The following is a 13,527-nucleotide window of genomic DNA, read 5'->3' on the forward strand; positions in this document are numbered from 1 at the left end:
TGTGATCATTCCATTTCAAATCGCCACAGAGTGTTACATCCAGGTATTTGTATGAGTTGGCTGATTCCAGCAGTGACTCAGTGGTATTATAGTCAGAGGATATTATATTTTCTTGTTTTGTGAAGTGCACAATTTTACATTTCTGATCATTTGAAGCAAGTTGCCAATGTTTGCACCACTATGAAATCTTATCAAGAACTGATTCAATATTTATGCAGGTTCCTTCAGACAATATTTTATTACAGATAACTGCATTATCTGTAAAAAGTCTGAGGTTATTATTAATATTGTCTACAAGATCAACAAGAGTTCCAGACCCTTCTCTGGGACACACCCAAAGCTATTTCTATATCTGGCAATGAGTCTCCATCTAAGATAAATCTGCATCCTCCATTCCAAAAAGTCCTCAGTCAAGTCACATATTTCACTTGATATCCCATATGATCAAACTTTTGATAATAAGTGTAGGTGTGGTACTAAGTCAAATGCTTTTTGGAACTCGAGAAATACCGCATCTACCTGATAGCCTGGATCCAAAGCTTTCAGAATGTCATGTGAGAAAATTGGGAGTTGGGTTTCACATGATCGATGTTTCTGGAACCCATTCTGGTTGACATGGAGGAGGTCATTCTGTTCAAGATACCTCATTATGTATGGGATTAGAATATGTTCTAATATTCTGTAACAAATTGATGTCAAATATATTGGATGGCAGTTTTGTGTATCACTTCTACTAACCTTTTTGTAGATGGGTGTGACCTGTGCTTTCTTCCAACTAATGGGCATTGTTTTTTGATCGAGAGATCTACATTAGATTATAGATAGAATAGGGACTAAGTCAACTGCAAATACGTATAAAATCTGACAGGGATGCCGTCACACCCTGCAGCTTTGTTCTTTTAATCATTTCAGCTGTTGCTAAACACTACTGACACCAATACTGGTTTCACTCATCTTTTCATTGATACGAGGATTAAATTGGGGCAATTCTCTTGGATTTTCCTTCGTAAAGAAACATTTGAAAAGAGAGCTAAGCATTTCAGCTTTTACTTTGATACCCTCAACTTAAGTTCTTGTCTCATTCGCTGCTCAGACATTAACTTTGGAGCCACTAACAGCCTTTACATACGACCAGAAATTCTTCACCTTTTATGGAAGATCATTTGATTATATTCTGCTATGGTAGTCATTGAAGGCTTCACACATTGCTCTCTTGACAGGCAAATGTGTTTTATATGGCATCTCTCTATCTACATTACTATGCTTTGTTTTACACTTATATGCTGTAGTCTCTGTTTCTTTAGAAGTTTTTTTTAGAGTGACTGTATACCATGGAGATCCCTCCGATTAGGAATTGTTCTATGGGGTACATATCTGTCCAGTGCATGGTCAACTATAGTTCTTCTGTGTGCTCTTTACCTGAGCTGAAAGTACCAACTTCCTCATTCAGATGTGACACTACTGATTTTTTTAATCTGATTTATTGAACATATATATCTTTCTGCTTGTTTTAGTTGTCTACGTACTATGGTAATCATTGTTGCCACACCCATGTCATGGTCACTGATACTAGTTTTGATGTGGATGTCCTAAAAGAGATCAGGTCTATTTATTGCCATTAGATCCAAGCCCACAAGTAACAAAACTATAATTTTCCCAATTGCTGGTTGGATGATTAAAGTTTCCAATGATGATTACAGTATGATTGGGGAACATATGAATAAGTAAACTGAGGCTTTCTCTAAAGCTTTTGGTTACATCAGGAGATGAGTCTGGTGAATAATAGAAGGATCCAATTACCATTGTATGCCCTCCCTGATACTGAGTCTTGCGCAAACATTCTCTAGAACAATTTCAATTTCTATTTTGGTAGATTTACGTTTCTTGTCTACTGTGCCAAACACACTGCCTCCTTTTTCCATTAGCCTATCCTTTCAATATATAATTAAATTTTCCCCAAAAATCTCACTGATATTAATTTTAGGTTTCAACCAGCTTTCTATACCTAGTATTATATGAGCTTCACAGCATTTCAGGAGCACTTTGAACTCTGGCACTTTGCTGTGAATGATTTGGCAGTTAACCACTAGGATTTTAACATTCTCACCTGCGGCAGGCATTTCTTTCAATCTTACACTGATCTGGGTTTCCTACAACTATCATTATGTGGACTGAATGGAGAGTTGCTAATCTAAAATACCATTGTGCATACCCCACACCGTCAACTACATGGGTAACAGCCTCTGTTGTGTAGTGCACATCTGACCCACTTAAGGGGCCCTACAGTTCTCAACCCTATGGCATAAGTCCAGGAAGTTGCAGCTTAGCTTCTCACAGAACCTTCAAAGTTCCTGGTTCAATCTTTCCACCTGACTCAGGACCAAGGTATTTGTCAAAACACAAACAAACAATATGAACTTAATCTGTACACTGCATTAACAATAAATCACCAGTATGCTGCTTATGCCTGCGTAATTTAACTCAGTAAATTAGGAAGGTAGATGCTAGTTTGAGAAAAGCTGCTGCTTCTTCATTTGTATCACATAACCACTGCTTATTTCCTTCTGATAGCTTAATATTTACTTGACTACATTGGTGGTTTATTTTGTATTTGATTTTTTTTAGAAAATAGTTTCCAACATCTATAAATACATACATCTGTGTATTGTATAACATGCCACTACTTGCCTTGCAGATCTGTGATGAACACTTTGACTTACCACTTAGATAATAGAAATATTCAGTGCTGATTCTAGATAATCAGATAATTCGTGTGATTCAATAATGAGGAATATTTGTAATTTTTGTCTGAACTGGTATGGAATCCTCATTTTGTGCATAAGAAGGGAATTGTTGAATATCTTTGTGCTGGAGTACAGAACTCCACTCTGAACCCTAAACATGGAAGCAGAATATATATGAAAATCATTGTTGTGTCTTGTAATGTGATCGTGCAAATCACAGTTCAGCTCAAACTGATTTTCATTTTCAGTAACAAGAAGCATTACATAGTAGATGGAAATGTACTGGGAAGGAAGCATAAAAATTCCAATATGCTTACATCTTTCTCCATATGAGTACTTTATTTACTGTAACTGCACTGCCTCAGAAAATAATCCCATAAGGCAGCAGGGAGTGATAGGATGTGAAACAAGCTAATAGTCTTGTTTTTAGACTAACACAATGAAAAATACATTGAAGATCAAAACATACTGAACTAAAATTCTTGATTAGTTTATATATAGGGTGTCCCTAAAAAGGAGTTTATAACTTTAATGTCTGAGGAGGTATTAAAGATAATCTGATCTAATTGTGATTATATGGTGCTCTCATGGCTAGTGTGTGTAGTCATGTAAAATCGAGATGGCTGTCAATGTGTCCTTGGAGCAAAGAAAGTTGATTTTAACGTGTTGTTGGAAATGTGAAAACGTGAAAGAAGTGCAGAGACAATGGCAGGCAGAGTATGATACTACACCACCACCACATGTAACAATAATGAAACTATGTGACAAATTTGAGAGGAAGGGACAGTGTGGCAGAAAGAAATCAGTAGTGGATGAAAGAGGAGTGGATGGAATGGTACAAACTTTCACAAATCCCCTAAGAAGTACTTCACAGAAAGCTGCATGTGAATCAGGTGTGAGCAAATTGAGTGCTTACTGCATTTCAAGGTAAGCAAAGTGGAAACCCTGTATTCCCAGGGTGCTTAACATGATGAATGAGAGTGATCTGGATAGGTGCTTCAAATTTTGTGAATGAATTTGCGATAGTGATCATTTGATTGATGTCATTGTTTGGTCTGATGAGGTGACATTTAAACTGAATCAATCATCATAACTGTATGTACTGGGCAAAAAATAACTCACATATTACAGGAGAATGAGCTGTTAATTTTCAAGTGATAGATGTGAAGTACCTTATCATGTTGCAGGAATGAATTGTACCAGATGTTCACCAACTGTACTGAGCTGAAGATTGTTTTTCTCAACAAGGTGGTGCACCTACACGTTAACATCATGACATGTGGCAACTCCTCAATGAAACATCTGTTGGGAGGTGGATAGGACTATGAGGAAGTATTGAGTTTCCACGCAGATCTCTTGAGCTACTGCTGCTAGATTTATATCTGTGTGGAACTCCGAAGGACACTATCTACACCACAAAGCCACAAATGTGGGTGAATTCCTAAGGGACCAAACTGCTGAGGTCATTGGTCCCTAGACTTACACACTACTTAAACTAACTTATGCTAAGAACAAGACAAACACAAATCTGTAACATGGCGCCTCAAACCGCGCAGCCACTCCATGCGGCATACACAAAGCCACATTTGCAGTATGACTTGAGAGAGGTGATTGTGAGTGCCTGTGTATCCATTCAAGTGGCAACCACAACACTTGTGTTTTGATCTGTTCCACAGCATTGCAGATGCTGTACTGCTGTAAATGGAGAAAATTGTGAACATTTTCAACAGTAAAACGTTATCAGTAATGTTGTGACAATCTATGCGACTTAAAACTTCGAAGTTTTATTTTGGTTATTAAAATCCAAACAGTGTAAACCCCTTTGAGGGACACCCTGTGTTTGTTGACTGTGCGGATTGCATGAATTTTACACAAAGTTTCGTTCAGTGTATGACCAATAATGTCCACTTCTGGTGTTAGTACATGTTTCTTGTTTGTTTGAAACTGCATAATATGTGTCTTTGTGATGTTAAGACAGTAGGCATGTTCTGTAATCATCAGAGCTGTGTCTGGGAAGACTGAGTTTGGACCTTTGATTAGGACACTTGTGTCATCAGCACCCATTAGTTTTCAGTTCACCCATTAAAGCCATAGGAAGATCATTTATGTAGATTAAGAACAAATACAGACCCAGTGCTGATCCTTTTGGGATGCCACATATTACATTTCCACATTCTGAGGTTAAGTTCATGTCTGTAATACAGTCTGTCAATGTGAATCTCTCCTCTGCCATTGTGAATCTCTCCTTGTCTCTTTGTTAAGTGTCTCTTCCACAAGAAACATTACTTGAGATGGAGCATTTCAGTCTTCAAATGAAGTAATTTTACTCACGCAGCATTTTCATTGCCATTGGTAGCTGCCTGTTTCCCTCTACAGAAGAGCTGGGCCTGCCAGTTGCTTACAACTAGTCAGACTCCTCCCTCCCCCATCCCCCCATCTCTTATCTCCCTCTTTCCATCAATGTGCATTAATCGTTTTCTAAACAAAGTGAAAGTTTTATAAACTTCATGAAACGGGAAAAATTGGTCATATTAAACAAAATGTACATTTTGTAAGTACAGTTTATTCTATTTAACTTCCCAAAAGTGAAATTTATTAAGAAATGCAGGTAAACTTATGATTACTTAGAAGTTTTCAGTCTGCGAAATTGTTTTTAGGATTCTGTCACAGACACAAGTCATTGATGTGGAGAGATGATTTTAATATCCACAAGGTGACGTTTCATAAATAAAAATTTGGCGAGTTACTTTGTAATTCCATCTTTGCTATGTCGTACTATTTGCCCCATTTGTTTTCAATAACATCTAAAAAAGTTGCAAGAAAGTATATGACTGTAATTCCTAGTATATTGCAGAAAACAGTAAAGGGCAGGCACACTAAACTGTAACTAGCAGCATTTCAGTGCTGTAACAATGATATTTATGCATCATTGACATTGACACATAACACACGTTACCTGCGAATGGCTCAGCCCAGCGATGTAAATTCATATGAGAGACAGCTACTACAGCATTGTAGATAAATACTGGATCTGGAAAAAGAGAATGAAATATGAGAGACAGCTACTACAGCATTTTAAATAAATACTAGGTCTCGAAAAAGAGAACGAAACCTAATGAAACCTAAAATATACGTTTACAGATTAAATGGATATTTAATGTAGATAACGATTTGACACCAAACATATTGTGAAAGAGCGTATATAAGATGTGTGGGATAAATTAATTGCTGTCTCACATTTTTACAGTTAATTCTGTGAAAAGAGGTAATGAATGTGATTAAATAAATTATGACATTCCATTTAAAAATGCATATTTATTTTTTTAAGGGATGTTTTAGAATTTTATAAGTGTTACTGTACTAACATAGCAAATTACTTGCCCCATTGTGTAATATCATTTGCCAGAAACATCACTTCAGTAGTAAGAACTATTTATGAAATGTCCTGGATATCCAAGTTACATGGTTCAATCTATCTAAGGAAGATGAGTGGACCCCAAACTTAATGCTGTAGAACTTCAATAGTGAATTCTTTCCATTCACTAAAATTTCCTGTTCTTCCTCCATTGTTTGAGTTATTCAACATCACTTTTTATTGTGAATGATTCAAATCGAATGTTTAAGTATAAGTAATTTCATAAAATTTAAAGTTTATCAAGGTAGTATGATGTACACCATTTAATGCTTTGGACAACTGATGATATCTTTTTATTTAAGGCTTGTAGCATTTGGTGAGTGACTGTGGTTAACTCTACAACGTCTTGGAAGACCCAACCTGTGTTGTGACAAGGATTTCATGCAAAAGTGTACCAGTACTTGAGTCCATTGCTTGAAAGATCTGTTTTAGTATCATCTGTTCAAACAGATGAACTAGATCCAACACATGAATGAAGAAGACTTTTAGTCTGTTTTTTTTTTTTTTTTTTTTTTTTTAATAAGAACTCTTCTGTGATTATGATGAAATGTTTTGTTTCAGTCTCACTTCACTACCAGTGGGCTTGCTGAAAAGAGGAATAACATTTCCTAATGAGCATGTCAAACAATAGCAGATGAGCAGACAGTCCTGTTGAATGTGTCACCTACCCAATAGTAGTGAGTGGAGTTCTTAATATTATTTAGACAGACAAAAATCTACATAGCAGCTGGTAACTAGAACATCTGATGTTGAACTAACAGCAACATTAAGCATTTTAATGCAATGGGTCATGAGCTTTGCATATGATGTTTTTTTATTGGTAACTGAAAGATAAAAGTTATTAGGCAGAAATCAGATGTAAGGTGACACATGCAGACTTTGAACTAATGGGTTTGCATGTGATAGCTTTCCCAGTGCTACTGTGGTAACAACACAGCTCACTTTTTAACACAATTACTTTATTTTTTCCAGAAATACTGCTGTTTTTGTAATTCTTCTTCGTTTCACTGAAACTGAAAATTGAATACACTGCCATGAGCTGTGGCATGTTTAATGTGAGGTAGCAGTTAGCACTGCGGGCTCGCATGCTGTGGGTCACCAGTTCCAATCTGACCACTGGGAAATATTTGCTGTTAGTATACTAAGATGGTACCCGTTCTTTCGGACATGTCCGAAAGAACAGACACCATCAGTGACCATGCAGTTCGTTAGAATGAAATTACAATGAAATGAACACTCTTAGCTGCTTACAGGCTTTGACATACATCAATGGGGGCAGATGAAAATGTGTGCCCCGACCGGGACTCGAACCCAGGATCTCCTGCTTAAATGGCGATGCTCTATCCATATGAGCCACTGAGGACACAGAGGATAGCGTGACTGCAGGGATTTATCTCTGGCATGCCTCCCGTGAAACCCACATTCTCAGCGTCCTCGGTGGCTTAGTTGGATAGAGTGTCTGCCATGTAAGCAGGAGATCTCAGGTTCGAGACCCGGTCCGTGCACACATTTTCATCTGTCCCCTGTTGACGTATGTCAACACCTGTAAGCAGCTAAGGGTGTTCATTTCATTGTAATTTGCTGTTAGTATTTATCATTTCTGGAAGCTTCACAAAATTTCTTATGTGTGCAATATTTGTATATTATCCACACTATTGATGGGTTGGAATGATGTTGGCACACAAGAGATTCTCATAGCCTTTACTGGTGATGGTACGGGTAACAGGACCCACAGACCTCATCTCCTCAAAAAAGATACAACCTTACGATAAATTATGCTACCAACCCTCACCACACAGTCACATACACAGAATGAAATGGTACTGGTTGATGTGCCTGCTGATTTTCTGTTACCCATATTCTGCAATCCTGTGCATTGTCATGTCCTTGGAGTTGGAAATGGGACTCAGCTGTTCCATATTCGATGGCCATTCACTGTCCACTTCCGTGCAAGCAAGAAATTGTAGAGCAAACATTTGTCTTCCTGGCAGGCCAGCAAGAAGCAACTCCTGAACAAGGGTGATTTTATGTGGATAGCAAATGCAGGATGTTTCGTAGGATTTTATGCACCTCGCTCACAGGTAGTCAGTGGCTTGGAGCAGGTAGGGCTGGGTGCATTGTGGTGATGCAATTTCCAATTTCTGGTGGTTGCTGGGCTCACCTGGCTGACCCTTCTCTTCAGGCTTCTTAACACTTCTAGGTAAAATACAACATTCACTGCCTGTCCCTTAGGCACAAATTCATAGTAACCACCCCGTTGGCACTGAAGAAAACAATGAGCATGGTTTTCATTCAGGCGACTTGCACTGGGTCGTGTTGTTGGTCACACCCCCACCATCCAGCACTGAAATGCGAGCACATGGCGACATACAGTTATCTCAGGAAAAACAATTTCCTGATACTTTTTTACAGACTTTGTATGTTGAATCCAATTACTGTTATCTAATAGATGGAGGTTTTCTCCAGGCCACAGCAAATGGGCCAGTCTTTCCCTAATCCTCCTCGATGGGTGGTGGCAAGAGTCTACAAAGCTGAGCACGAGGGTGGGTAATTTTGCTACAATGGCCAGTGTTTTCCAACACCTGCTGGAAAGGAACTTATAAAAGTCCTGGCAGGTATCCAAGAGATGGAAGTTTTCTCCAGCCCACAGCAAATGGGCCAGTCTTTCCCTAATCGTCCTCAATGGGAGCAGGAAATGGCCAACGAAAATGCCTACATTCTGCTCCTGATTCTGATTAGCTGAAAGGGATAAATGTTAAATAATTTACTGGAGCGGTTTGCAGCCAATGAAACTGAGGAATTGGCCAGCTTCCCTCATGAAGTGTAGAAGTCGTGTGCCATCTGCGGGATTGGTGATGTTTTCGTAATGTATTTCAGAAGTCGGGAGAAGGCGATCCTTTGTGATCAGCCGAGTGTTTTTCTGTGCGTGGCCCATTCCAGTTTTCTAGGCGATGCTAAGAGACCTCAAATTAACTTGAGGCGCCAAGTAGCTAGCTCGACTGGGGTGTTAGTGTACAATACGAATTAGGCAAGATTTTCATGAGAATTTTTTTCCGTGGAATTTTAAGTGTGGTGTTTTTGTGTGATTCTCCGCGACTTGTATTTAACTGGATTCCTGTTTTGTTGTGGAGATTATGGGCGGAAGTAAGATATGCAGTATATGAGGTGATAGCTGTGTTTGCATTCCAGTTCAATGGTCAGGTCTCGGAATCTGCCTTAGAGTTACTGGGCTCTTAAGTAGTGGAATAACTTTGAAGGTACAGGTGGGACGTTGTGCGTCGTCCTGGAAAACCTCGTCATACAGTTCTGGTTGTGTTTGCCCTCCTCAGGAGTTGACGATGAGGAGAAACCTTTTGTTCCCAACATAGGGCTTCAAAGATGTTTTAAGAAACTCGTTATGCATGCTTGTAGTCAGCTTTCCAGATTTTGATGATGTCATAATGACGTTCTTGTATGTTTTGGCATATTCATCGATCGTCTTCTGGGCTTGGGGTCCAAATGCACCCGTTGTCTCCTGCAGGCATAGCGAAAACACTCAGCAGGACACGTCCAGGAAAAGTAATAGCATATTGTGCTCTATATGAATGTGTAACTTTCTTCATGTCCACTCTCGTCACAAGTACGGTCTTGCTTCCTTTGTGGGTGAGAGTCCGGCTGAAAGTAGACTGTTACTGACATCCTGGAAGCAAATGAAACAGCATGATATTTAATGACCGAAACGATTGTACAATTACATGATTATATATGAGAATTATTCAAATGGGTATTCGTTGTTTGAAATACCATTTATAGAATGTGATTTCATTTTGTGTCACATACCTGATTGATCCGTGTTGATAATATAGTCCTTGTCAAAAGTAGGTATTAAATCTCGAGTTTGTAGCTGGAAAGTTTCTGCAACAGCCAAGGTTTCTTCGAATGTCAACGTTTCCTTTCGTGATATGAATTTTGTTACTTTCCGTTGACAAATTCTGTGCCGTTGTTTAAATCTCGCCACCCATCGACTAGAAGCTTTAAATTCAAAGTTTTCATATTGTGCGGCCGCTGCTAAAGCCCATTGTTGCAGATTTCGAGTGGTAACTTGCTGGTAATTGTGCCTAGCTTCGACAAAACGATCGTAAGTTCACGAGTCTATCGCTGTGTATTTGTCAAATACAAATCCACCCTTTTTATTTTCGTCTTCCCATCGTGATAAATATTCCTTTTTTTTTTTTTTTTTTTTTTTTTTTTTTTTTTTTTTTTTTTTAACGATGGCATCCTTTACTTTTCAGCGCCTGCAGACTCCACCGAGGATGTGCTTTTGCAATGTTGACACATTGTATTTTGTATTCTAGCGGAATATGCGTAGGCTGTTTGGATTTTTCCCCTGGGGGTTCATACTTGTCCGAAGAATCGTCTATTGTAACCTCTTCGAATTCTACGTCTTCACCACCTTCATTCTCGTGAAGTAACTCTTCATCAACCACAATAGTGTTTTCACTCAAGAACTCTATCACAGTGTTGTACAATTTCTGTGCCATCAGCATAGCTTCGTGTGGAATTGACGGTGAACCTTCTGACGCTAGTAAATCGTTTTCAACCAACACTGCATTGAAATGGGTAACAGCATCTTTAATCAGCAACTTCGATTTCTCACTGTGTAGAGAATCGTCGGTAATATCTTCTACAAGACCCTCGCGATGTGTTCACTTCGAAGCATTGTAACAACAAAACGTTAGCAACAGGAAAACTTTCACACACGTGTACTCGTTCCAAGCGCGCAAAAGCAACTGCTAGGTTCTTCTTCCCTGTTTGTAGTGCCGGGAACGCGGATGCACAGCTATCCCCTCGCTCTCGAAGTTTGTCAAATGCCCCTTTATGGGGACCCACGTTTATAGCGGTCTCATGACACTGAAGTCGATCGTTTACCTGAACTAAAGTGCGCCTCATTTATGACGGCGGCCGAGTTTAGGTTCGTTCTGCGCATCTGACGTCACAAAACACAGTCAGCCAATGAACAGAGAACGACGTTGCCAGAGCTCGACTGCAGTGCAGAGCACGGACGAGTGTCTTCAGTTTTAGAAACGTTCAGTCATAAATAAAGGAATTGAACAAAAGCAATGTCTTGATAGCAGACTTTCTTTTGTAGAAAGTTTGGAAAAAGCATTCTTTATACCAATTGCTTCATATTCATTTAATTAATTAAACAAAACAAGCAATAAGCCTCCTAATTAAGGCGATAGCAAGGAAAGGTGTTTCTATCATTCTCACTAACCGCTTTTTCGCAATAAAGAACAGCGTAATTGTTTATTTCCTATTGTACTTCGACGAAACGTGAATAATTCATAATCATACTAACAGTGTTTGTCGGTATTTTTCGTGATTTTTTAAGTCCTCCAGGAGATATAATGAACGACAAGCTGCGTTAGTGTAATGGTTACTGCGTCTGGCTGCTAAGTGAAAGGTTCTGGGTTCAAACCTTGATCAGTGCTCAATATTTTCTTTATTTTAAAAACAATATCGAAGTGTCTTACTTCATGAATTTTATTCGTTTGAATGTAATTTTTTGAAATTTCTAGTGGCAACTAAAATCGACCATACAGAAAGTATACGCTATGGACTTTTACATCTGCAAACTCTTCAAAATTTGTGCAATGGTTTACTACATCTAATGCTGCACAATAACTGCGTTGAACATCGAAACAAAATTAAGTCATTTATGGGGGGAAGGTATCAGTCAAGAAGATGTGTTATAATCAAATTTTTGGGCCAAATAGTTTTTGTGAAATCGAATGATAAAGTGTGTCAAAGCAGTCGAAACTCGAAACACCATGTGTCTGCACATGGCGAACAGTGCAATGATGACAAAATCGCGCACATCGCGGAATGCGGGGAGCACGTCTCTGTAGCAGCAAAAGGATTAATGCGGCCGTGGTGGCTTTACTTCATAAACTGCGCGCTCCCCCCTAAACGTAAGTTTGCGAACTATACTATGGTGCTGCTTCTCTTGGCGCGTTCAACCGGCAACGCAGCAATTTCCCGCGTCTGGGCTGGCATGCGCGAACCGCCAAGATAAAAGAATTGAACTATAGTCGGAGGGAAGCCGTACGCTCCTGTTCGACAGATGTTATGTATAATATACATGATAGAAATGAAATATTGTCAGTATACAATACGAACGAATATTTGAAGGAAATAATTTGGTTGGAAAAGTTGAAAATGTTGAAAGAACAAAAGTTTTCAATTTGAACGTCATTGTATTTTTTTTTCAATAAGGAAAAGCAAATAGATACTTTGAAAATACGAAGCACGAATTGTTACCAATATTGCATTGGCTACCGCGCCATTTGGTTCAGTGAGCGGACACATGGGTATTATATACTGCAGGACTGAAAGTTTCGGAGCGTTTTTCTCGTGAATGGCTGGCCATCTAGCCGTATGGATGGGGCATTGTAACTCTATGGGGTAGCGCTGCAAACATGCGCCGTCCCACTCCGAACTTCATTAGCCATCCCTGGCACTCCCCTTGTTAGTACTTCTCTATTAGTCATCTGATCACCGGCTGTAAAATTCGCCATTTTTCTTTACCTTTGCGTTACAAAAGCTTCTGTTCTCTTTTTGTCTTTACCGTGTAATGTCCATGTTTCACTTTCGTATTATACTACACTTCATACAAATACTTTCAGAAAAGACTTCCTAAAATTTATATTTGTTATTAGTATGAGATGTAGCTATAAAATAACGGGACTATTGCTGTAAAACTTTTTATTTCAAAAACCTACAATTTAGTTATTGTCATCCTCAATATACGCCCTTTCTCTATCCCTAAGGATTTTTCATTGATGGAAACAGTGCTGGAAGGCTTCCTCTGTGAGCTCCTTGACCACACGTGCCGTTTTTTCTTTAACTACATCAACGGACTGAAGTCTTGCCCCTTTTCATGCAGATTTGATGCAGAGGAATCGATAAAAGTCATATGGTGCGAAGTCAGGCGAATAAGGTGGGTTGTCTAACACTGGGACGCTGTACTCCGCTTGAAACCTCTTAACAGACAAGCGGTATGAGCTGGTGTGTTGTCTTGATGCGGAACCCATGACTTGTTTTTTCACAACTCGTGTCATTTTTTCCTCGCAGAGTAAAAACCTCAAGGTAGTAGTTTTGATTAATAGTTTCACCTCCAGCAACCCAGTGAAGATACACAATTCAAGGAATAACGAAAAAAAATCACTCCTTTGAATTTTGATCTGCTCATTCAAGCTATTCTCGCTCTCGTTGAAGTTGGGCCCTTCCAGTACATGGACTGGCGCTTACTTTCTGGATCAGAAAGGTAATACCAAGATTCGTCACATGTTGTCACCCTTTCCAAGAAATTAGGACAATTTTCAGTGG

At 39.0% G+C, this 13,527-nt stretch overlaps 1 protein-coding gene across 1 annotated transcript in view; it reads right to left on the reverse strand.

Annotated features, from left to right (window-relative positions):
- The window catches only part of LOC126187735 (uncharacterized), a 113,284-nt gene that overhangs the window by 13,675 nt on the left and 86,082 nt on the right, over window positions 1–13,527 (reverse strand). Inside the window, exon 4 of the mRNA XM_049928984.1 lies at window positions 5,701–5,775. Within this exon, the coding sequence (XP_049784941.1) occupies window positions 5,701–5,775 (75 nt within the window). The remainder of the gene's footprint in view (window positions 1–5,700; window positions 5,776–13,527) is intronic.

Source organism: Schistocerca cancellata, chromosome 5 (genome assembly GCF_023864275.1).
Source record: "Schistocerca cancellata isolate TAMUIC-IGC-003103 chromosome 5, iqSchCanc2.1, whole genome shotgun sequence".
Lineage (NCBI taxonomy): Eukaryota > Metazoa > Arthropoda > Insecta > Orthoptera > Acrididae > Schistocerca > Schistocerca cancellata.